Genomic DNA, 26,437 nt, shown 5'->3' with positions numbered 1-26,437 from the left:
AGTTGGAATTCTCAGTATCTAGATAAGTGTATGGTATACAGTGGATCCTCACAAATATTTCATTAACTATTGTGTGATATAATATGATTCTTAATAAACAGTGAATGTTTATAATACAGTATTGTAATTGCCATCAGGAATCTCCTATTAGAATATTCTTTCCTGGGACACCTGCGTGACTCAGTCAGTTAAGCATCTGCCTTTGGCTCAGATCTTGATCCTGAAGTCCTAGGGTTGGACCTCCAGCTCAGGTTTCCTGCTCTATGGGCAGTCTGCTTCTCCTTCTGCGCCTCACCCCACTTGTATTCTTTCTCTCTCTCGCTTTTCTGCGCCTACTTTTAAAGTTAATAGAACTAGTGTAAGTGTACAGAGGGCTGAGAATTTTTCTTAGGATTTCACTCTGGCAAGTCCTCCTGGAGATTTAACTATTACTGTTTTTTATGGCTGCAATTTCCTTAATATGGGGCCTCAGCCATTTTCCATCATCATAAATCCCTTTTATATACTTAAAAGCAGGCTTGAAATTTTTTCCACTTTTTATATCTTGCCTCTTCACTTAGATACATTATTTCTGTCTTGAGATTATGTTATGTAACTATTGTAAAAAATTTTTTTGGAAATTATATGGCAGGGAGAAAATAGTATACTACCTCAGAAATTTTAACTAATAGATGAAACTAATTTAACTAATAAATGAAATATTTAAAGTAATTATTCAAGTAAGTAAGGGACCCACCTTTGTTTTTCATTCTAATTACTTGTATATTTTACTTAAAATTGCTTTTATGCACTTGACTTTGTGTTTGAACTCACAGGTTTGTAGTATCTCCAAAAGGGGAGGCAGGGGGAGAAGAGTGAAAGGAAGAAAAGATTTTACTGGTTCCTATTAGCTTAAGACCAGGTGGGTACAGATCTTCAAACACTAACATGGAGAACCTGCCTTTCTCCATGTCTGGGTTCTCCTGCCCTTTGGGTCAGTTTTCTGTTCAGGCAGGATTTCTCCACCTAATGGCAAAGTTGGGCATCAGACATTCTAAATTAACATCATCTTTAGTACTTGTGATCTTTCAAAGAGAGAGGTCCTTTCTCAGTATTATATTAAATCTATATTAAATCTCAAAAAGACTGACTGGTCTTGCTTTGGTCATGTGCTTATCCCCACTAAGCTCTGCATCAAAAGAAAAGTTTATTGAAAGGCCAGCTTGGTTTGCAAGCTCACCTTGTGGTAAGGGAGGTAAGCCATGTGATGACAGCCCCATTAGAGAGGAGGGAGAGTTTTCAAAAGAGTTGCCAGTAGTAGAGACAGTGAGAGTTAAAGTAGTTAAATTGGTTAAAACAAATATTTACTAAAATATTATACCTTTTGAATAAAAATTATTTTCAGGAAATGAAATAATTTAAAACAGCTCAAATAAACAAGATACATTTTTTAAAAGCATTAGAAATACACTTATAAGAACTGTATTACATGGTTAGGACATTTTATTTTATTTACTTATTTTATTAAGATTTTATTTATTTATTTGACAGAAAGAGAGATCACAAGTAGGCAGAGAGGCAGGCAGAGAGAGAGGGGGAAGCAGGCTCCCCACTGAGCAGAGAGCCCAATGCCGGGCTCGATCCCAGCACCCTGAGACCATGACCTGAGTAAGAGGCAGAGGCTTAACCCACTGAGCCACCCAGGTGCCCCTGGCTAGGACATTTTAGATAATTTTTAATCTTTGAATCTCAGTTTTGTCATCTGAAAGGAAATAATGCTCACCTTGTAAGACAATTATGCAGATTAGAGGTGAGGATGTGACTTACAGTCCTTTGTAAACTCTACAGTGCTATCTAATTATAAAGTATTATAATTTCTAAGAAAATACGTTCCTAAAAAAGCAAAGTTACTCCTGTCAAAGTCTGGAGAGTCTCTTACAAATATATCCCATTACACCTGTGGTGTTTTTTCCTGAGGAATCAGTGCTTGAACCTAACACACAATAGGAGAACAATAGTGACAACAGTAGTAGTATGATAGTCACAGGTGGCTACTCAATAAACTCTTAGGGAATTAAATGTATTTCTAGAGAATGAAAAACCTATGTAAGGTAGTTCAGTGAAAAAACTAGAGGCAGATAGATGGCAGACAGAGTGGAGTAACTGGTCTTAAGTTTAGGCTGAGCTGATCTTCCTAGCTAACAGAACAATCCTCTTTAAAGGAAATACTCCTAAATACCAACAGTTTAATGGCCAAGGTGCCATTCTGGTAATTACTCCCAGGAAATATTTTGCCAGTGAGATTATCTTAACTATCAACTGAAAAGAAATAAAAAATGTTTTATGGATGATTCAGTTTCACCTGCTATGTGTACAACATTTTAAGAGAATGAATTAGTCAATCTGTCTGAATCATCTTTACGTGTTCCTTTTAGTAAGGAGCACAAAGTTGGCTAAATGGCCAGCACTATTTCAGAAAGAAAGAAAAAACAGAAACAGTAAAAAAAAAAAAAAGAAAGAAAGAAAAAGAAAACATTGTATATTGAAAGCCTGATCTAGGCATATCACAGGCATAAATGTATCAAGACAAAAATATATGAAAAGTGAAAGTATTTCTGGAGTCACTACCAATATAAATATTAAAATTGCTCACACATCCCGATCTGGCAGATTATATAGATAGAAAAGAAAAAGCAATATGTGCCAACACATATTGAAGTAAAATGTTATTTTAGAAAAACAATCTCAGAGTTGAAAATTATTACAGTTAGAAAATAATTTTTAAGGTCATTAGTTCAGCCTAGGAGTGTGCTTGTAAATATTTAATCTTCATGCTTTCAGGGAGAAAAAAAGTCCTGATTTGTAATACTTGCCAATTTCTGTGGTGTAAATACTCCACAGAGGGCACCACCAGCACATGACTCGATCAACACTATTATTTTACAAATAAGAAAGCAGCTGAGGCCAAAGTAGTTGGGAGACTGGCTTTGGGCATACAACTGCTCAGCTGCACTGCCTCAACTCAAACTCAGGTTCTCCCTCATGCTACATCTCAGGGTGTGAGTGCCTTATGAGGAAGGGATCATGATTGATTGATGCCTGCCTGGCTCCCCTAGCCTCATGAAGCTCCCCTCAGAGATTCCCGTAGACCTTTCCACGCTGAGTTTAAACTGTGGTCTGTTTGTCTGTCTTCTCTACTAGTCTGAGATCTCATGGACAGTTGTGAAACATTTTATTCATTTTTGTATCATCACAATACAAACTATCTGGAACATAGTATATTTGAGTATATGAACAAACAAGAGTACTAGAGAACATTTATTGACCTCCTCCCTGTCAAGCGCGGTTTACATGCCTTTACTCATTGAGCTGTCAGAGCAACCATCACAACAAGTGAGGTAGGTATTATAATCACTCTCATATCTCAGATGAGAAAACGGAGGCTCAGAGAAGTTATTTGCCGAAAGGACTCACAGACAGCAAATGGATATAAACCTCACAGTCTGTCTCCCGAGTTTGCACTTGAACACTTAGCTGTCCCTTATTTAACCAACAGTGTCATTAGGCTATACCGCTCAGCAATAAATACTTCCAAAAGGTTTCCCTCCATTCCTTATGAAAGTTATTTCCTGAAGGAGATCTAGTCTGACCAATACATATCTTTGCTAAAGGGAAGGAGACTTAATTAATTGAAATGATCAAGGAAATGGGGTGTTTACATTTTCTCATTATCTGAGGATTAAACAGAAACCTGTATTTTAATTTAAAATCCTGTTGTTGACAATGGGTTTTAGTTCTATTTTTTTGCTTTAATTTTTTAAAAAAATTAATCTTTCTTTGATTTTTCAGTTTGAAAAATGCATCACTGTTTGCTATCAAGAAAATGTAAAAAAAAGATGAGGGAGACTGAGTTAACAAACTCCAGGGATATTCTGTAATTTTTTTTCCTAAAACAGAAAAAATATCCTCTTTCCTTTCTGGTTTTCTTATGACTTGCCATCGCCTCAAGTGAGATAACAAAAAAGCCCTTTAGTATATTTGTACATTTTCTTCGATTCTTAATTAATTGAGAATTAGTATTGTCAGTGATTTATATGCCAACTTTAAGATATGAACCTTATTTTTAAACCATAATATAATAGTACAGATTTTTTAAAAATAAGATCATTTTAAAGGCCCCTTTAAAAAGCCTAAAAGAAGGGTGCTTGGGTGGCTCAGTGGGTTAAAGCCCTGCCTTTGCCAGGGTCCTGGGATCGAGCCCCACATCAGGCTCTCTGCTCAACAGGGAGCCTGCTTTCTCCTCTCTCTCTGCCTGCGTCTCGGCCTACTTGTGATCTCTGTCTGTCAAATAAATAAATAAAATCTTAAAAAAAAAAAAAAAGCCTAAAAGAAAAAAAGAATTCACCCTCTACACTGCATTAATGGGTATCAACTAAGGTGCAAATTGATTGTAATGCTTTTTTTCTTTTGGCAATAATGGTTCATTTCTTTTCTTTCTTTATTACTTTTCCTAAAGAAAATATAGTGATAAATTATGTAGTGGGCTAATGTTCCAAATTTTAGAAGACATGCTAATATCATATTGAGAAGTTCATTTAATTTTTCCCCATAATATATTCTAGAAGTTTTAGATGCATATATACAGTTTGCTTGGAATTTGTTTTTATCTTCTAATAGGACAACTTGTCTTAAACTCTTCTTTTCTTCTACTCTTTGTCATTCCCCCCACTATACTCCTTGTCATTTCCCCCACTATGGCCAAAAAAAAAAAATTTTTTTTTAAGATTTTATTTATTTGAAAGAAAGAAATGAAGGGAATGAGCATGAGCAGGCTGGGAAGCAGAGGGAGAAGCAGACTCTCCACCAAGCAAAGAGCCTGATGCAGGACTCCCTGGGCTCTGGAATCATGATGTCAGCTGAAGTCAGACACTTAACCAACTGAGCCGCCCAAGCACCCCCCAAAATTTTCTAGTACATTTCAAAACAATGAGAATTAAATACATAAATAGCAAGTACAACACTCTGCATTTATATATGCATACACTATATAATGGTCAAAGCTTTCAAATATGAGATTTCTTTTCGATACTTAAAACAATCCTGTGAGGATTGGACCCTGGACTTAGAGGCAAATGAGTTACCCAGAGTCTTAGAGCTGGAGAGGAAAAGAGCAAGAACCAGAGCTCTGATTATCTGACTTCTACTCCAGTGTACTCTCTTACCTCAGGAAGCTGCTTCAGTACTAGTGAAGCATTTAAGAGCCTGGACAGATTCTTGTGAGCCAGACGTGGGATTGAATTCAGTTCTGTGTGACTCTTGGCAAGCTTGCTCATCTAGAAGAGGAGAATAATACTACTCTCTACTTCAAAGTGTGTTTATAAGGAGTAAATCAGAGGATTTAGCAGAATGCCTAGCACATACATAGTAAGCATTCCGTACATGTTATATTATTTGTATTATTATATGGCTTATACCTCTTTCAATTCTTCACCTTAATGACACACTTTGCTTTTGCTTCGCCCTCTGGTCCGATGAAAACTCTTTCTATGTGAAGAGAAAGTCACAACACATTGTGCTTTATCTTAAAGGAGAACTTAGAACTATTATGTAATCCTTTTCATTTCTTGCTGATCTCTTTTTGCATGCCTTGTTGTAGCTATTCTAAACCTCTCTCTGCTCTGAAGATCCTAGTACCTCTTCTGTAACTATTACTTTCAATGTGGTCATATACCCTAATTTATTTTTATAATGTTGAGATCATATGCCCTGAAGCCCAGTGTCTCTGTACTTTATCTGACTTCCTCACCCGCTGTATCAGAAAATGATCTTTCTTATGTTCCAGGCTCTTAGTAATGCCTCTTTTAACTCATTTGGAATACTGCTTCAACAAATTTTATCTCCCCCCATTTGCTTGCCTTGGTTTCCCCCATTTCTCTGGGCTCAGCTACTTGCGGTTCTTCTGACCATGCCATATGTTCTTTCCTGCCTCTGTATATTTTCATACAAACTGCTGTGCCTACCAGGAATTTCCTTTCATCATCTTCCTCCTTCAAGGCTCAGCTCTAGCATCTTTTCCTATGTGGTTGGATGCCCTTTTTTTGCATTCTCATAACTGTCTCTCAATCCTCCATCAAGTGACTCTGAGCTTCCTAGAGAAAGGCACCATACCTCTGTATTCCCAGAACCTACCACCATGCCTGGTCCTTAGTAGATACCCAATAAATATTAGTGGGAGAAAGATCTACAAATAAACACATTTCTTTCCTACAACTTAAGAATAAACTTTGGAAGAAATGCCTGGGTGGCTCAGTCAGTTAAGTATCTGCCTTTGGCTCAGGTCGTGATTCCAGAGTTCTGCCATCAAGTCCCACGTTGAGCAACTTACTCAGTGGAGAGCCTGCTTCTTCCTCTTTCTGCCACTACCCCCGCTTGTGCATGTTCTCTCTCTCTCTCAGACAGATTAATAAAATCTTTAAAAACAATAAATCTTTCTTGACCCTGATTTGCTTGCCCTTCCTTTGATAAACATTCTACTTCCTTACCATACATTTCCTTGTAATTTAGTATCCAGTACAACTATTGAATCTACTGAGCTTACTCTCTTGAAAGTCAAGTCCTCCTCAAGTCCCTCACCTGGTTTCTGTGACACAGTACAACATCGGCTGTCTTGACACCTCACTGAACTTACCTCCCTTGATGCCTTCATTTGTTTCTCCAATGTGAGTAATCCCAAGATTTCCTTCATACAACTTTTTTCTTCCTTCACCTTGTCCCTCCATGAACTTACTCTTGATTTTAACCATTATCTCTGTGTATATAACATGCAAAGTTTATTCCTAATCCAACTCAAGTCCCAATTACTCTACCAAGCACTCATACTTCCACTTACCACTGTCTCACCCCAGGCAGATATTGTCTTACCTAAGACTGATCACTCCACCTTCCTAGTAAGGGCAGACTTCTCCTCAGAATCCTTGTCATTTGCCTCTATTGGTTGGCACAGATGCTCTGTTGAAATCCTTATTCCTCACTTACTTGAGGCATCTACTTCCTGATGAACAATGTAAAACCTACTAGTCATCCCTGTAGTAGAACGTTTTCACTCATTTCCCAATAACACATGAAACTCAACATATTTAAAACCAACTTATCATATTTGTCCATCTTTAGCCTAACTTCCTCCTATTGACTACCCTAGTTTTTAAATCATTCCCCCTTTTCCCAGATAACTGTTAGTCATCTTTGCATTCTCTTTTGTACTCCACCAACTGAGATGTCAAATCTTATTTACTCAAATATTCTCTCATTAATTGCTTCCTTTCTATTCTTGGGGATACCATCTTGGTTCTGGCCCTTATAGATAATGAGGTTATGGACTAAATAATATCCTATCACCTGGTCTTCCTGTTGCTATGTTCTAAACCCTGCTCTCAGCCACATTGCTTCCAGATCAGTCTTTCTAAAGTAAAACTTCAAGTATGATTCTCCAGCTCAAAATCCTTGACTTTTCTATTACCTTCTATTACCTTTTAAATAATGTCTACAGTTCCTGTCAATTTGGTAGGGTAAAATTATCTTTGATTTTGGAGTCAAAAAAGATTTGGATTCAAGTTCTGGCTACTACACTTAACCTTTTCTATAACTTTGAGCTTATTGGCAGATTTTTATTCACTTAGATATTTGACAGAGAGTGACAGGAAGAGAGAGAACAAAAGCAGCAAAGTGGGAGAGGGAAGAGCTGGCTTCTTGCAGAGCAGGAGCTCAATGCAGGGCTTGATCCCAGGACCCTGGGATCATGACCTGAGCTGGAGGCAGATGCTTAACAACTGAGCCACCCAGGCTCCTTTTTTTTTCACTTATTTATTCAACATATATTTATTTGTCACCTACAGTGTTCTAGCCTCTATATCAGATCCTTGGGAAAGAGTGATGAGTCAAACAAACATTGTCCTTCCTTTCCTGAACCTCACAACATAGTGGACTTGTCCCTATTTCTCATTATCATAGAAATTCTAAGTATAAGTCGTATCTCCCTCCCTTGATGCTTTTAGCTCTTGATTTGTGCTATGCAGGATATTATAATGCTGTGTACTATAGTTATTTGCATATGTGCGTTGCCTCGCCTCTCCACCACAGCGTAGGTTCACTAAAAGTGCCACACCCATTTCCATAATGCAAATACAGAGCTGTGCACATACTAGTTGTTAGCGAATTCTGCTGTGATTTTGTAGACGTAGGGTTAGTCTTTGGCATGGTTATAATGCCTAGTAAGTTTTTTAAAGTTCCTTTTGTCTTGTCAGAATTATGCACTAAAAAAGGAGGGTAAAAAGTAATAGCTATTTGGTTCTATTCCTTCTGAGGCCTCTCCTTGTTAACCTACCACCCTGCCTACAACTTTTATAAGTAGAACTAACAGTGTTTATAACTCATGTACCTTAAGTTTTTCAAAAGTGAAAAACAAATGCATTCATGATAACTAGTTAGAAATATTGTCCATGTGCATACAATGGAATGTTAAAATAATGTGGGTTTTTTTTTTTTTTTTTTTTTTACTAAATAGCTTTTGACTTGGTAATGAGCAATATGTTGTTTTTCCCTGAGAAATAATTCTAGGACTTTAGTCTTGAACATTATATTTTATGTTATACATTTTCAGCTTATTGTTTTTATGTTTCCAGTGATCTTACACTAAGTTAAGCATTTGTCTATCCAAAACAATAGGTCAGCTATAGCCAAATTATAACCATACCTTTCCTCTGCACACAAAATCCTATAAACAGCATGTGATCATATTGCTTCTAGAATTTATGATTGTTTTCTTCCACAAGGAAGCTAAATTTAGCCTAGTAATTCTACATGCTCCCAAGGAAACAATGCCTGCTGTGATTTCTAGAATAAATGAATCTGAACCACAGTTCTTTTACTTGACTAACTAAAAAAGTTTAAATATCAACCTAGTCATTACCACAGATATTAAACCACATTAAACAACAGCAAGGGGTTAAGAAAGAAATTTGCTGTTTCTGACTTCATTGCTAAATGAGTCTAACTTAGTTTCTGTATTGTCTTTAATACAGAACATTGTTTGCATCTCATAATGGTTCTCTAAAATTACTTGTTCATGGCTTGAGTCTAAAATTAAACTATGTAGAGTCATGTCCATCTGCACAATGCATCTTTATGTGAAATCGTTAGAGTTTTTTGTTTTCACTTGATGTAAAAATTCCAGTTAGGAAGATTTGTTTCTAATAGTTTAACTGGTATGGTTCTTTCAGTTTCTTCTTTGTTTCTAATGACAACTAAACTGCTCTCGCCTTGAACATGTTTTGGCAGATAAGCTTCTCACCATGAGGGCCCCTGCTGTGCTTGCACCTGGCATCCTTGTACTTCTGTTTACCTTGGTGCAGAGGAGCTGTGGGGAGTGCAAAGAGGCACTAGTGAAGTCTGAGATGAATGTGAACATGAATTACCAGCTTCCCAACTTTACTGCAGAAACACCCATCCAGAATGTTGTTTTACACAAGCATCATATTTACCTCGGTGCAGTTAACTATATTTACGTTTTAAATGACAAAGACCTTCAGAAGGTTGCTGAGTACAAGACTGGGCCCGTGCTGGAACACCCAGATTGTTCCCCATGTCAGGACTGCAGCCACAAAGCCAATTTATCGGGCGCTGTTTGGAAAGATAACATCAACATGGCTCTACTTATTGACATTTACTATGATGACCAGCTCATTAGTTGTGGCAGTGTCCAGAGAGGGACCTGCCAGCGACATGTCCTTCCACGCAGCAATACTGCTGATATACAGTCGGAAGTCCATTGCATGTACTCCCCACAGGCAGATGAAGAGCCTGGCCAGTGCCCTGACTGTGTGGTGAGTGCCCTGGGAACCAAAGTCCTGATATCTGAAAAGACTCGGTTCATCAACTTCTTCGTGGGCAATACCATAAATTCCTCGTCCCATCCAGACCATTCATTGCATTCAATATCAGTGAGAAGGCTAAAGGAAACGCAAGATGGTTTCAAGTTTTTGACAGACCAATCTTATATTGATGTTCTACCTGAGTTCAGAGATTCCTACCCTATTAAATATGTCCATGCCTTTGAAAGCAATCATTTTATTTACTTTTTAACTGTCCAACGAGAAACTCTAGATGCCCAGACTTTTCACACAAGAGTAATCAGGTTCTGTTCTGTAGACTCTGGATTGCATTCCTACATGGAAATGCCTCTGGAGTGTATTCTCACAGAAAAAAGAAGAAAGAGATCCACAAGGGAGGAAGTCTTTAATATTCTCCAAGCTGCATATGTTGGTAAGCCTGGGGCCCACCTCGCTAAGCAAATAGGTGCCAACCTGAATGATGACATTCTCTATGGAGTGTTTGCACGAAGCCAGCCAGATTCAGCTGAACCAATGAATCGCTCTGCTGTCTGTGCATTCCCTATCAAATATGTCAATGAATTCTTCAACAAGATTGTCAACAAAAACAACGTGAGATGTCTTCAACATTTTTATGGACCCAACCATGAACACTGCTTTAATAGGGTAAGTCACATTTATTTCCCATTTATAAACTATAAAGTATAAGTCAGAATAAGTAGCAGTCTAGAAAAGAGTATCAAGGGCTTTTTGGTGCTTGGTAAATGATCTTTATCTGAAATATTTGTACATTCTTTGCAAGAAAATTTAGATTTTGAATCTTGATTTAAATATAAAATCATAGCTTGAGAAAAGATTAATGTGGTTCTAAAAGAAGAAATATTGGGGCACCTGGTTCTAAAAGAAGAAATATTGGGGCACCTGGGTGGCTCAGTGGGTTAAAGCCTCCGCCTTCAACTCAGGTCATGATCCCAGGGTCCTAGGATCCAGCCCCACATTGGGCTCTCTGCTCTGCTCCTCTCTCTCTGCCTGCCTTTCTGTCTACTTGTGATCTCAGTCTGTCAAATAAATAAATAAAATTTAAAAAAAAAAAAAAAAAGAGGAAATATTTTACAGTTTGGCTTTACATGTTTGTCAACACTTTATTAACTTTATTTCTCATATAAGCTTTAATAGTTCTGGTCAGATTTAAACAAAGCTTAACACAATAGCAGTTCCTGTAAAACACAATTATTGAGATCCCCATGTAGTCTTTACAACATTTAAAATGAGAAGCTTAAGTTAATTTGTGGGTTTGAAGGCTTTTTCTTTATGAAATGCCATTCACTTCCTGATATACAAGTGAATGGTTTATATTTTGGGCATTATATAAAGAAAATTAAACTAAAAACAAACAAAAAACTTCTAAAATGTTGGTAAATAAAATATTTTTAAATGAACTAATACACTTCTCTGAATAACTTAGAAAACTAGAGAGGAAGTTTATATTCCCAAATCCTTCCTTGTATTTTCTACATGAATAGACATGTGTCTACCACCTTCTAGTTAGGTATTTTTTACCTGGTTGGTATTTGATATTTATAAATACAAGTGTTTTGATCAATACTTGTTTATACCTATATGAAAGTGTATTTTCACATGAAATGTTAGGGACATTCTTTGTTGCTTTGTTTTAGATACAGTAAAAGCTACCAGCTATACCCAGAGGATCGATTTATCCTACTAGCCATCAGATCACTTGGCGCTAGAGGAAGAGCACCAAATCAGGAATTCTCTGCAGCCTTGGGCTCCCTTGGTTTGGACCCACATTCAAACATGTGAACCTGGCTACACCATCTAACATAACAACCACTAGTGATTCTAACTGGATAAACAAATAATACAGCTTTTCTAAGATGGTTTGACTTTGGAAATCCACATCTCACTACTTTAGCAGTCTTTAATCTCTGTAATAATGGTTATAATTGTAAGCAAAAGGACATTAAACATACCTTTGATAAAAAGAAAGTATATAATATGCTAAAGGGTACCAACGACATATGAATTCAGAAACATTTGGTTCACTCTTGCTAAAATATCTGTGATACTACCCCAAATGGAAACTCCAAATAACATTTGCTTAAGATTTTATTTATTTGTTTGTTTATTTATTTTAATTTGAGAAAGAGTGCTCATGTGAGCAGGGGAGGGGCATAGGGAGAGAGAGAGAATCTCAAGCAGACTCCTGAGTGCAGAGCGGGTCACAAGACTCAGTCTCAGGATTCTGAGTTAATGACCTGAGCTTAAATCAAGAGTTGGATGCTTCTTCTACTGAGCCACCCAGGCATATCCCAAATTACTTTTTATAAAGCTAAAAAAATACTTCTGAGAAAATGAATTCATGTTTTAGTGAACTAAAGACATAACTTCCCTCCTTACCCCTCTGAAGTCTAGGAATAAAAAATAATATACATGCATAAGTCCCAATTAAGACTTACTTCTTCCTGCATTCATGTCATATACATTGCAAACTCTGTAAGAAGCTACAGGATTTCTCATGTGGCTGCCCCTTTTCTTCACTAGAAAATACAAAAGAATGAGAAGAAATAAAAAGACTTTCAGAAACCTGGAATTATGGAAAAAAATGAATATTAATATCATTCCAGAAAAAACACTTTTTTGTATCCAATAAATTGCATCAGAAACACAAGTTTAAAAAGATTCTATTAGGAGTTCCTCTAGGGCCTCTAAGAAAGCTCATGACTTTGCTATCTAAATCTTGTTCTGTTAAAAATTTAAAAAGAGACTTTGCCATATGAGGGTATTTTGGTATCCTATTTCATTATTTTGTGCATTTCAACCCTCTGATGTAAAAGTATTTATCAATTCTAGAAATTGTCAAAATACATTTGAGCTTTTCTACCCCTTTCACTCTTTTAGTGTTCCAAAAGAAACAAAAAGGCAGGATTATCTGATGAAATTCAGGTCAGTTTTATCACCCAGGAAAAATGCCCAAAATGCACCAACTGCACCTGAAACCATTATCATTTCCATCACAAAAATTCCTGTGGAAAACAAGATGGAGCTTGCCAACATAACCTTCTTATAAGGGAAGCCAAGTTTTGCACTGGCCAAATTCCATAAAAACAAATACCTTCAAACCTCTTCTACTTATTTGCCTGTTTATCTTCTCTGGTTACTAACGATCGAAATTCTTCTGAGAATGAGACTACCCACATTCTCAGTTTTCATATACCAGTTCACAAAAAGACCTAGATTGTTCCAATAATCAGCATACAATCATTTCCTAGCTTCATCTTGAAATGAAAGCACCAAGAGAGCCATTACTCACACAAAACAATGATTTACAAAATCAAACCTGTTTGGAAAGACTATACAATAAGACGACTCCATTTTGTCTTGGCAGCTTTATTTGGGAAGATATCGGGTGACACTTTTGACAATTTCTTGGAACAGAGCTTTTGTTTTGGCATAAAGTTTGGTGAATAAACACATATATTGTAGTTTTGTTATTAACATTTCTAGTCCAGCAGATCTTTATGGAGAGACTGTTGTGCGCTCTGTAGAGAAGGAAAGCTGCAGCAGTAATTTTCTGCTGAGGCTTCTGCCTGGTCCTCAGTGTGTAAGCAAAGCCATGGCAGGGGTTTTCTGGCCCTGTCCGAGCTTCTACCATGTACAGAGAGATTCTGTCACAGGATCAGACAGAGAGAGTGCCCCAAAAAGGGGGGGGGGGTGTCTTTTAAATTCTAGGGGTCAAGCCAGTATTTAGGCCCGATTTACTTACTTCAGATCACATATTTGGTTGGGTTTCCCACTCTCACATTTTATGAAACCCATCTATGTAGACTCTTCATATACAGCTTCTCATATTGATGACATCTCTAAAACCCTCTTTTGAGTCATTTGATAGTTTCCAGACCATATCATCTTCATATCCAAGTTATGTGTGCTTCAGAACTCCTTGATTCTGCATATGATGTTGTTTCTGGAAACTTATCCTAAGCCTCAGGTACCCATTCATGTAATATTAGAGTTGATTGTATCAGTTCAATAAAAATAAATTCATGGTCTTCAAAATATAACCATTTTCTATGTTGCTTTTGAAAATAATTCTTAAGGGACATGTTTACAGTGATTTCTAACACTTAGAATTATAAGATTACATACCCACAAATAATCACTAAGTCTTTAGTCTTAAATATCTTTACTTTATAGTCATTCATCATTTGACTTCTGTAAACATCCTAAACTGGTATTTGGTTGAAGTTGTTTTAGTCTAATGTGTATTCCCTAAACAGCACATTCAAAACAGCTATTCAAAATAAAATAGCTGAGAAACTATCCATAATAAAGAGACTTTTTTAAATTTCCAAATTTGGGGGGGAAAGAAAATCCATCACTTTCTCTTTGGGGATAGACAGTTTTAAAATTCATTTCATTTTAGGGATGCCTGGGTGGCTCAGTTGGTTAAGCGGCTGCCTTCAGCTCTGGTCATGAGCCCAGTGTCCTGGAATTGAGTCCCACATCAGGCTCCTTGCTCAGCAGGGAGCCTGCTTCTCCCTCTGCCTCTCTCTGCCACTCTGCCTGTGCTCACTCTCTCTGACAAATAAATAAAATCTTAAAAATAAATAAATAAAATAAAATTCATTTCATTTTAAGCACATTGATGGGACTCTCCAACAGTTTCATACATATAAAGGATTTACTAACATGACAGCTATTCTAGGGAAAAAATAGAATCAGTACACCTTTGCCCAGTTTCCCACAAATGAGATCAATATTGACTAAAAAAAAAAAAATTGTAATCCCTAGGTCAGTAAAGGTCCTCTTCCCTAAATTATACTTAATAAGAGAAGTGGATTAATACATTTTTGAAAGATTTTCAATCAGAGTTGAAATTTGGAAAAGTTTTGTTGAAATATCTCTCATCTAACCAGAAAATATAATTAATCACATTACACTTTTTCTTGCATTTCCAATATCAAAGTTTTGCTCTATATGTAAGCATTGGAAAGAATTTTAAAAAATAAGAAAGAGTAGACTTGTAGTAAAAATATTTTCACCAACATCTTAATGACCAGTGATTAATCAGTTGAAGGGGTGAAACATGCAGTTTGGTGCCAGGTGCACCTAGATGCAAGTTCCAGCTTATTGCATACCAGCTGTGTGACTTCTGCTCTGTGACTTGACTGCTTAGAGTCTCAATCTCCTCATTCGTAACATGCACAGAACAAAACCTACTTCTTAGGGTTTTGTAAAACTTGGGGGTAATATATATAAAGTACCTGGCACAATAAGGTGATCATAAATTTAGCTCTTTGGGAGACTACACAGCCTAAAGGAACAAGACTGAAGTCAAAGAGATCTGGGTTCAGATGTATACTCCACCATTTTATAACCTTCTGGTCACAAGAGCATTGTTTAAACTCTCTGAACACATTTTCCCTCCATGCAGGGCCATTGGGAGAACAAGTGCAATAATGTTTACAAAAGACCCTAACTTAGTCCTTGGCACATAATAAATAGCAAACTATTATTGTAAGGAATACTTACGTGAAGAAAGACAAATTTAGATTATTGAATTTTCTGGAAGGAGCACACTCTTGTTCTATGGCTCATGAAGGTGTTACCTTCCTATCTATTAGGAGTGACCCACCTCCACTATACTTAATTTGTGTAAGTCCTTCTTAAAACTTAATAGTTTAAAAAAAAAAGAGGGGGAGAAAGAGGTGGGCGGTGGTGGTGGTTTGGGCTGGAGAGAAAGAGAACTGAAACAGAATTGTACCCTAGTCAAGCTGAAAGGTGTAAGGTATGCTCCTTTCCCCAACCTTCAATTCTAACTACCTATAGCACTGTGAGATACTGTGCTTCCATAACTTAAATTATACTGTGCATTCAAGAATTTGCAGATAGTGCAGTTTCAGAAAAAGTCAGCCTCACAGGTTGTTTGTATCAAGCTTCTTTGTTTTTGAATATCATTTATACTCAAATTCAAAGAGTAGCCAACCACTTCCCAAAATAAAGGAAACTTAAAGTAGTAATTTTCCATCTCCGTTTCAAGGAGTGCCAAAGTTAAAGGGTCACCGCTCAGAGCCATCAGAGGAAGAAAGCAAAGTGACTAGAACAATTTTGAATGAAAGCAAAATCAAAACAAGATGCAAACAAGGAATAATAGGAATAGGCAGAAAAATAAACATACCGTGATGTTTCTTTATTTCTATTATAAAGATGATAGATGAGTAAAATTGGGTTACATTTAAGTTGTAATGGAAGAAAATAATTGCAGCCTTCCATCAGGAAACCACAAGGACCATTATTGATCTGTCATCCTCAGGGCATGTCTCATAATATTTAATAATATAAACAAAGATTTATAACTCTTTATAGGCCATATATCTGTAATCTCCCACACACCGCACCATTTGAACAGGGAATGTGGAGTCAGTGTTACAAATAACATCCATGTAATTATACTGGTTTGGCATGTCTTATTTAAACAATCTAGCACTCTCAAGAGAGTATTTTTGTCTTAGGGATGAAAAATGTGAAGTCAAACTTCAGGGGTTTTTTACTTCCTCTACTGGGAAACAAGAGAATTTTATCCTACAGGAAAAATGTTATTGAGGATTCTTCATTCTAAACACTAGATACCTTGGCCTTATGCCAAATGCAAGAGCTACCAAAGCAAAATTTTGAAAGAAAGAAAATCCTCGAGGTATAAGGATTCAATATACTTAAAAAAAAAAAACAAAAAAAAAAAACCTAAGTAGAAATTTTTTAATTTGACACTTGATTCCTCTCCTCCTGTAAATTCTTCTTCATTCTCACCCAGGCTCAGGGAGTCACTGATCCCTAACTTACTTATTAGAATTACATGCTACTGTCCCATGAAAAGTAGCATACTGCATTATTTTATTAAAAAGAATTTTGAATGATTTTCTTTCCAGAATTTTGTAATGCTCTCTGAGATTGTTGGGCACACCCAGAGAGTATTGAAAATGTGCTACAGAGTGAGCCCCTAATGTATGTCTTCTAGGGTTTCTCTTCTTCCTGCTAATCCTTCTTTAAATGATTTGGTAGCTTATTCACAGGTTCACCCCAGGAAAGAATAAATAGTAAAGGCCTGACATTTTTATAAGCTAACAGCAAAGAAATACTGTTATTGCTTAAACTGTCACCAAAAATATAGGTAGGCTTTACCTGTGGGTTACATTTTTTCATGATGTGATGAATGCATTCTAAATTAATTATTCATTCTTTTTACTGTCTTTTGAAGTAGGTGGTATAATGTTATTTTACATAAGTAGTTGGTTTCTACATGGAGATTCACTTGGTAAAATGAATGTAGCAAACAATAAAGAGTTCATGCAAAAAAATGTTTAAAGTTGGCTTTTGAAAAGCTGGTGTTAACAGTACTTGGAAGACAACTCTAATACATGTTATTTTTCATTGTCATAGTACTACATGGTTAGAAACAAATAAAAGCATGTGCGATCCTGCATTTTGATAAGACTATTAACCTTCTTAAGTAATAATGGATTTTTTTACTCAGAATAATATATCAAATTTTGGATGTTACACTCTTACTTCTGTTTTATCAGTGGTCATCCCACCCCGCCTTCTTATCTCCTCTAATAAGAAAAAGGAGGATCTGTTAAAATTTGGATAGAATACCCACGAGGAATTTTTGCTGTTGCTTATTCATGGATTGGCACAGATACTGAGTCAGTGGGCACATGGAGTCCAGAATGACTCAAGGCCCAGATATGTGCTGTATGTCACATCTCCAGCCGCCAAGGGAGGGCTGTAAAAGGGCTCATTTATCAAGGGAATGAAACCAAGGGCTCAGCTACTCTTGAAGTTATTAAAACTGCCTTGGTGTTTTGTTGTTGTTTTGTTTTGTTTTGTCTTGTTTTGTTTTTAATAATGGTGAATGTGGTAAGTGATTCTAAGATCCTGAATACATTCCAGTCTGCTAATTATGTATGTTTTCTAACTAAAAAGTTCCTGGCTAGTTCATTTGCATATGAATTACTCTCTCAGCAGGGTTGACTTCCTATCTTAAAAGCCTTGGGGAAGAGGTTTACTGCACTTCACCCAGATCTAGGCTAACATAGAGCAGATGTAGTGCATCTACCCTCTGTATTTCAAAAATATTCTCTAGTTTTTTAACAAGAGGACAGAAAAATGTCTTATAGATGCAGAATGATATAAAATAAAGGCTCTTTTCACCTTCTTGATACTCACAAAAAGGCAAAATGCCTTATGAATAGTAACTATAAAACAAAAAATAAAAACTGCAAATTCAGACTGAAGTCTGACCTCAGTTGTCTTATATGGGTAAATCATCAAAATGTTCATCAATCAGAGGACATTAAAATGGTAGGTGATATTTCAAATCATGCTCTAGGTAAAAGGGGTGAATTAAGGTCAGTTTTGATTTGGAAAGCAATCTTTTCTGAAGCTGATTTTGTGAAAATTAAGTTTGCTTAGTTGTCTTCTCGAAATATATGGATTATTCATGATTAGCTAGAATTTATGTCCATGTACCTAAAAAGTGTAAATTTGTATGATATTAAATTTTATAATTGTGTTTTAAATTCAAAATCTGATTAACGCTTGCATCTAGCAGCCACTCTTACTAACAGAACTTAGGTGAGGTGGTGCTCAAACGGGACATATGCAAAGATTAAATTGGTCTGTGAGCTGAGTGAATCAATAGTATTTAGTGCTAATGCACTAAGCAGATACAAGCACTAATGCAGTGGTAGTCAATAGCAAAAACTAATATCTCTGAAAATTATCTTGACAGTAAAATGTGCAATATTTTCCATTTATTTTAAGCTAATTACATGACACGCTTGTTCTTTCATCTTATTAGTTTAAGCCAAGTTCTGGAAGCCTAGTCATAAATGACCAAAAACTTGTGATCATTGTTTTCAGCAAAAGACGGAGGAATGGAGTTGTTCATACAACCAAGATTCAAGAAGAAATTGAATAGAATAGATTTCTTGGTTAAGAGTCCCTAACCTTTCAGGTATTACAGTGGTGAATGATCTAGGCATGGTTCTTGTCTTTATGAAGTGAACACACAGGGGAAGATATGATAATAAAAACTCAGGCACACCAGTAAATACATCATGATAGTTCACGAAATACAGTGTGGGGGAAAGGGAGGCCTGTGAATGCAAATAAGGAGGAATATGTTAATTTGATAGCTAGTCACAGAAGGCCACCCTGAGGAGGTGACAGTTAACTTGTCCAGAGGCTAAAAGTTAACTTTTACATAAAGCCCAAACTTTTAGAAAAAGCTGTCTGTCCTTAGTACATAGGCAACTACATAGCCATTATTTAATAAACTAATAGTTATTACCTATTTAATAAACTTTAGGACTTAACTATGTGGTGCTGCATTAAGCCAGCTTTTTAAAGTGAATTCTGGACATGAGTGCATATTATTTTACACTTAGAAAAACATATCACAAGAGCTAGAACTATCACAGAGATTTTAACTTTTTTAACAGTTTGGGGTTTTTTTAAGTTGTTAATGTATTCAGTTTGTCTTTTATTTCTAAGTGAATTAAGTTCCTTTTTATTAAGTAATTCTTAGTATGAGGAAGATAATGTGTAGATTTCTAGAAGCTAAGGGCATAATGTAGGAGCACTTACTGCCTCTCCCAGCCTATCACTTAAATCAGCTTTGAAACATAGAGATGTCTTTTATCTGTCCAGGTTGTTTCTTTCTTATGCCCCTCATCTTTCTCCTGTGGCCAACACTGGTGAACCTATGCATCAGAAGGACCTGCATTTCCCAGGGATGGAAGGGATTGCCCTATAACCAGTATGTCCTATGACAAAGTGAATCATAATTCCAAAAAAAAACACAAAATAAGCTCCTTTGAAGCTATTAAAATTATAAAAGTTGATGGAATTCAAGGGACCGTGATGCTAATGCTGAAGTGGGCCCAAATCATATTCTCTTTCTGCATCTATATCCTGTCCTCTGTACAGCTGTCTTCATTTTAGACTATTTCCTTCTCATGTGACTCATGTGGCCTAGAGGGCAAAGTGAGAGGCAAGAGCTCCCGGGACTCACGAGGATGTCATGAGTGTCTACTGAAGGAAGGTACAGGGGCATGCCCTCTAGTTAGTGCTGCCTTATGTTGTTCTAATGTATCCCTAACTGCAGATATTTTGCCTTTCTCTTTCATTTTAATCATGTTCATTTATATATACTTAATCATGCAAACATCTAAATAAGTTTAAGGTCTTAGAGGGCAGGCAGTTTGTCCTGCTTCTTTGTACTTAAGTGTATGCCTTGCAGACCACAGACAACAGTGTTGATTTTATTTGAAAAAAAAAAAAAAATGTTGTCTTTCAAAAGAAACCTATATATTTACATAGTAAATAGAGACCATCTAAATTGCTGAGGGTTTGGATAAAGGCCCTTGATAAAATCTACAAATGTTTTTTATGACTGGGTTGTAAGGCACTGTTTTTGCCATCCCCACAATTCATGAAGATTTGAAATGCAAGTGCAAAAAATACATGTGAGGAATTGAAAGAAATACCTTTTCCTTGCTCACTTTGTTCACTTTTGTTTGGTCAAAAGAGAAGTGGAGTCTACCACGGGAAAAGATGAGGGAATAGGAGGCATTTAATCCTCAGGGCTCATTCCTATGCCTGCAAGTCAGGGAGGTCATTGGTTTGCCCCTTCCTGAAGGCTATAATTATAGCAAAGGACTATTTATTTTCCAGTAAAGTAACCAAAATCTTAAATATAAGAGATTGTTTATAAGAGTACAGTGTGTGTCTGACGTTGGCGGGGGGTGGCAAAGTTATACAAAACCTTAGGAAAGATAATAGGGAGGTGAGATTATTTTTTTTTCATATATCCACAATATGAGAAGGTCCAAGACTGTGGAAATGTTCTAAAGTACAGTAATACAGGCAAATATGAGGTCAACTTAGGTGATCCCAATACTTAAGGAACTGAATTAGGTGAATAAAGAAGAGGAATTTATAATAGAATATATCTGATGATTCATTATAATATATCTGATAATTCATTAATGTAAGCTTATTTGTGGCTCCAACATCATGGCAAACAAGATCCAGCAAATATATTAGTAAGGGTAATTGAGAAATACTTCTAATTTGAAAATACCAAGTGCGTTGGGTTTTTCTAGACCTGATACGGAAAAAGAATGGGCAGTGTTCCTTACGCTCAACTAAACATTCTGATTTCTGAAGGTTCATAACAAAGGTATTGATTCCAAGTAGAATTGGGCAGACAAAACACAAGATCCATTCTGTTACTGGTCCAATATTAAGAATAGTAAACAGAAAAAAAAAAGAAAGAGACAGAGACTAGTAGTCAGTATTTGCAAAATAATGAGTAATATGTAAGCAGTAGTTTAACAATAGTATTAACCTTGTAGGGTCAGGTTTTGGACATGTACAAAGAAGACCAGAATATGTACCTGATTGAAAATATATATATTGTGATAAATTGTGACGGTAATTATGGTATTTTCTAGCTAGATACTTTTTTTTTAGAATCAAATGCTAAGAAAACATAAGCACTAATTTCAGATTTTTAAGCAAACAGTACTTTTTGTGATCCTGGGTATATGGTATGGTGACACTATTGAAAATCTGAAGTTCATCATTTGTGGCGCAACTACAGATCACAGAAAAACAAACACCAGGACTTTATCACACCTAATAAGAAAGCTCTTTATTTAAAAAAATAAATTGTATTTTTCAGGATCCAGGGTAGTTGTGGTATAAACTATATGATACCAAGTATATTATGACCCTAATAATAACAATCCAATTGAATGCAGACGAACTCTTAAAAAAAAAGAGAGAGATTATGAAATATTTGAAAAGTAAACATCTAAATTTTCATAAGTAAATATTAATTTAGTATTTGTGTGAGCTTTAGATATTAAAGTTTTCCTCCATTCTCTGGGCCCTTAGAACCAGCTGTTATAATTCCCACTGCCTTACTTAATACTCTATATGCTGGGGATTCAGAAACCGGCTAAGAAATAGTCAAATTTTCTATTTTCACTGTAGAAATATAATAAAATCTCTGTTCCAGTGAATGGGTGGACAATTATTTTAATAATGATATTATCACTGCTTCATTTTCTCTGTCTTGCTACTAGCAAGCTTCTTATTTTATACTCTGAACTCTGGCTAAATTACAAGTTAAACTGAACTATTGTTTGTTTAATGCTCTATTTCCTTCTAACCTTATTTTTGTCTATCAACCTCAGCCCCATTCCCCAGTGGGTCAGGAAACCCTCAACTGGGATTAAGTAATAGTTTACACAACCTCTCTCATTCATTAACCCAAGTTGACATTCTCATTCTGTGTACCAGCCTTATTTAAGACTTTCTAAGCACCTTCTCCAGCTGCTGTTTTGGGAGCAAATAACAACACCTATTTAATCAAGGAACTTAATATTTCCAAAGAATCTTTCAGCCTATTTCACCCTTCTCCATTAGCACAATTTAATTCAGCTTGCTTCTTCTAATTCCTTCTTCAGAGTAAAACCTAGACTCATTTATAGTAAATATGAAGCTTAAAAAGCTTTACTTCTTCTCCCCTTCTGCAGATACACAAAGGAGAAACAGAAAATTGTATGTTATCATTCCAGATAGATTTTCTTTTATTAGTATGTTGAAAACGATGCCAGTAAGATAAAAGTAGATCTCCCTGGCTCCGTCCTCCTCCCCAACCAATCTATTTGTCTCCAGACTGCTGCTGGAGTAAGTAATCTTTCTTGAAAGCAAACCCATTTATGTTACTGTGTTCCTTAAAATAATTTGAGTGCTCCCCAATGGTTTCAGAGTAAAATCCATACTCTTTAGTATGTATTCAAGAAGTTTCCTACCCTGGCCTTGGCTATTTCCTGGTCTTCAAGCCTACTAGTGTGCTGGCAAATGTCTAACTCTCGGGGAAGGGGAGTAGAAGCCCCTGATCTGTAGTGCTTGCCAATTTCTGTGGTGTAAACAACCCCACCAAGCCATTTCAAGCCATCAAGGTAGTCACTGAACAAGAATTAGAAATAAACAGTCACAACTGGCTCTGTAAGCTAATACGAGATAGCTCAGGCACACCAGTGGCACCCTCTCCTCAGCCTATCATTCTAAACTCCCTTTGCAAATTTCATTTATATAATATGGTCCCATGTTATGCATTAGATCCTCAGACTTTTTTTTAACTGAAAAAATTTGTACCCTTTTACCAATGTCTCCCTATTTTTGCTGCTCTCTCCACTCCCACCCCCTGCGATTCCAGCCCTTGGCAACCAGTTTTCTACTGTCTCTTTCTATGAGCACAACATTTTCTTTTAGATTCCACATAAAAATGATAACATACAATATTTTTCTTTGTCTGGCTTATTTCACTTAACATAATGCCCTCTGGGTTCATTTATATTGTGGCAAATCACAGGATACCTTTTTTTTTTTTTTTTTTTTAGTCTGAATAGACATATACACCTCATCTTCATTCATCCACTGATAGATACTTAGGTTGTTTCTATGTCTTGGCTATCGTGAATAGTGCAGCAATTGACATGGAAGTACAGATATCTCTAGAGATAATGGTTTGTTTCTCTTTTTCTTCCCCTTTGGATAAATACCCAGAAGTGGGATTGCTGGATCATATGGTAGTTCTATTTTTAATTTCTTGAGGAAACTCCATGCTGTTTATTGGCTGTACTAGTTTGCATTCCCACTCAAACTGTGCAAGGATTCCCTTAATATCCCCACTAGCATTTGTTCTCTCATGTCTTTTTGATAATACTCATTCTAACAGGTATAAGGTGAGATCTCATAGTGGTTTTGATTTGCAATTCCCTAATTAGTGATGTTAAGCACCTTTTCATGTTCATACTTTCTTTAGAAAAATTTCTATTCAGTTTCTTTGCCTGTTTTTTTTTTTTCCTTTTTTTGCTGCTACTGAGTTACATGATTTCCTTATATATTTTGGATATTAAGTGCAATGTGTGCATTTATCAGTTATGTGTCAACCTATCATTCTTTTAGTTCCCAGTATTTCTCATAACTCTGCCTTAACACATGATACTTAGTCTGCCTCAAATTTCCTTAAACATTCATTTTGTCAGGTTAGCACTTTTCTCCCCATTCTTTACAATTCTACTCAGGCATTTCTGGCCCCAGGAAATCTCTAGTTTTCCCTTAGCCCTCCATTCTGGATAAGCTGCCTTTCCTGAGTACTCCAGTAGCACCCTTTGCTTATTCCTACCATCATTCTTACCACATTCTGTGGTAATAATATCTTCACTGGTTTCCTCATTAGCCACTTGAGAATATGGGCTATGACTTTTCGATCTTAGTACCTAACAAAGTTATCCTTATCTGGATAAAATACCTGTTTATCAAATGGGCACATAGTTATGACAAAGCCTCATATTTCAAATAAAATAATAAAATGCTAATTAATAAAAGTAATTTTTAGATAAAATCATTTTTCATTCTCTCCCCTAAGTCTCTAAAAACTAACTTATACAATTGGAGAGTTTCCAAAAGTTAAATTAGCATTGAAGAAATTCTAGGATGTTTCAGTCCCTTCCTTACACAAATACACACACACACACACACACACACACACACACACTCCATCATCCACTAGTTTGGAATGAAGATGGATCAAAAAACAAAGAAGGAGAAAAATGAGAGGAGAAGAAAAGTTGAAGATAGGTAGGATGAAAAGACAGGAATTCCAGAGCTTTATGCTTAATCCAAATTGGGAAAACATAATTCAGGCAATTAAAGGGAGAAAGGTAGAATAACTTCTCTGCTCCTTAAGGCTTTCTTGAGCCTTTCAACAGAGCTTCCCCTTTGAGTGTGTGTTACTGTCTGTATAAAGCACTTTAGGACACACCTTCTGGTGGACATTCCTCAGGCACTACTACCAGTAGAGGTGCCCTCCATGAAGTTTGCTTTTTGAATACATTGATTTTTTTTCTCACTACAAACCACCACTCTGTAATTTCAGGTTGGAAATAATGCGTGGGTTAAGGAAAAGAAGTCAAGAGTGAAGGTATTTTTCAATAACACCCTTATTATGCCACAGGATTAGACTCCACAATGGCATCACTTCACGAGTCCCAGATACATTCTTAGTACAGAGAATGAGCTTTGCCTTGATGTAGATGCAATAAGAATAGAAGAGAGTTTGGTTAGGGCCTTGGGGACTTTGGTCAGTGAGTAGGGTTGCCCACAGATTGAGATTTCTGGTACACAGATCTGGTCAGTAACAAGGGAAAAAGATGAGTAAAGAGTCTCACAGCACAATGGTAAAGAGGAAAGAAGGGACAAGAAGTGATGACAGTCATGGCAGGCTAGGATATAGTCATAGGTTTAAACAATATAATGGGGCCCAATTGAAGAACTCTGGTTTCATCTATCTTTCACCTCTCCTGGCTCTCCACTAAGACATTCATCAGCCTGGTTTCTATTGAGTGTGACTGCTCAGCATATAAACAGGCTAAGGCTCTTATACTCTAAAGAAAGAACTGCTTCTGTTGTATTGCTTAGTGCAGGGTAACTGGTGCTCTGTCCTTTGAGTAGCACTTAAAATTCAGTGAGTGAGTACATTAAAATTTGTTTTCTATTAACTAAATTGAAGAAAGCAGAAAAATTATATACACTAAGCATTAAAATGTGCTTCACTTGGAGCAACTTTCTTTATGAATCACCCTGTCACTCTGGCTCTGATTGAGGTGAGGTATGAAGCCTGTTAAAGCCAAACCACATGGACTTGGTCTGTTTCAGATCTGATTCACCTTAGGAAATGATGATAAAGAAGCAAACATTTTAACCCTTAGAATTCCAGAACCCCTATCATTGTAGAATTCTTTCTTTTGAATCCCAGAGATACCTCAAGAAGAAGATAGATGTATTTTTATTTCATTTATATGTAAATGCATTTGTACACATGTATAGAAATCCATACACACGTATACATAAAATACATCCTGCTCCAAGTATTTCTCTCTTCCCTCTTCACTAATCCAATTTCTGTCAAGACCTGCATCAACTTTGGCCTCCGCCATGAGCCTTCTCTAGCTATTGAAGCCCACACTAATTTTTTTTCCTGATCTTAAAGCATTTACCACCTGTACCAGTGTTTTTGGAACGTATCTATCAGCGATGTTCTTTGTACTTTGCATTTTTACTATTCTGTGTGTCTGCCTATGGCACTGGATTCATTTTTTTTTTTAAACCTCAAAAAAGTTATATTAGATAGGTGTATATTTTCCTATTTCACAAGTGAAGAAGTGAGTCTTGGAGGTCCCAAGTATCCTCTCTAAGTTTGCACAACTGATAAGGGCAGGACCACTCCAGAGCCCATGCTCTTCTCTAGACTGGGATAGTCACCTCTGGATGCAACTATAAGAAGGTGTTTGGGGAACCTTACACTAAAAAGTTATAGAAGTGGAATTGAACAAGGAGATTCTGGAATCAAGGAAATTAGATTATAGGAGGCCAAGTATGAGATTTTCTTTAAATCAATAGAAATATTTATA

At 36.4% G+C, this 26,437-nt stretch overlaps 1 protein-coding gene across 1 annotated transcript in view; it reads left to right on the top strand.

Annotated features, from left to right (window-relative positions):
* Positions 1-26,437, top strand: part of MET (MET proto-oncogene, receptor tyrosine kinase) — a 116,236-nt gene that overhangs the window by 20,599 nt on the left and 69,200 nt on the right. Inside the window, exon 2 of the mRNA XM_082692447.1 lies at positions 9,313-10,529. Within this exon, the coding sequence (XP_082548573.1) occupies positions 9,327-10,529 (1,203 nt within the window). The 5' untranslated portion in view covers positions 9,313-9,326. The remainder of the gene's footprint in view (positions 1-9,312; positions 10,530-26,437) is intronic.

This window comes from Mustela nivalis (genome assembly GCF_964662115.1).
Source record: "Mustela nivalis genome assembly, chromosome: 12".
Lineage (NCBI taxonomy): Eukaryota > Metazoa > Chordata > Mammalia > Carnivora > Mustelidae > Mustela > Mustela nivalis.
The sequence above is the reverse complement of the archived record's forward strand: the minus strand, read 5'-3'. Positions and strand labels throughout refer to the sequence as shown.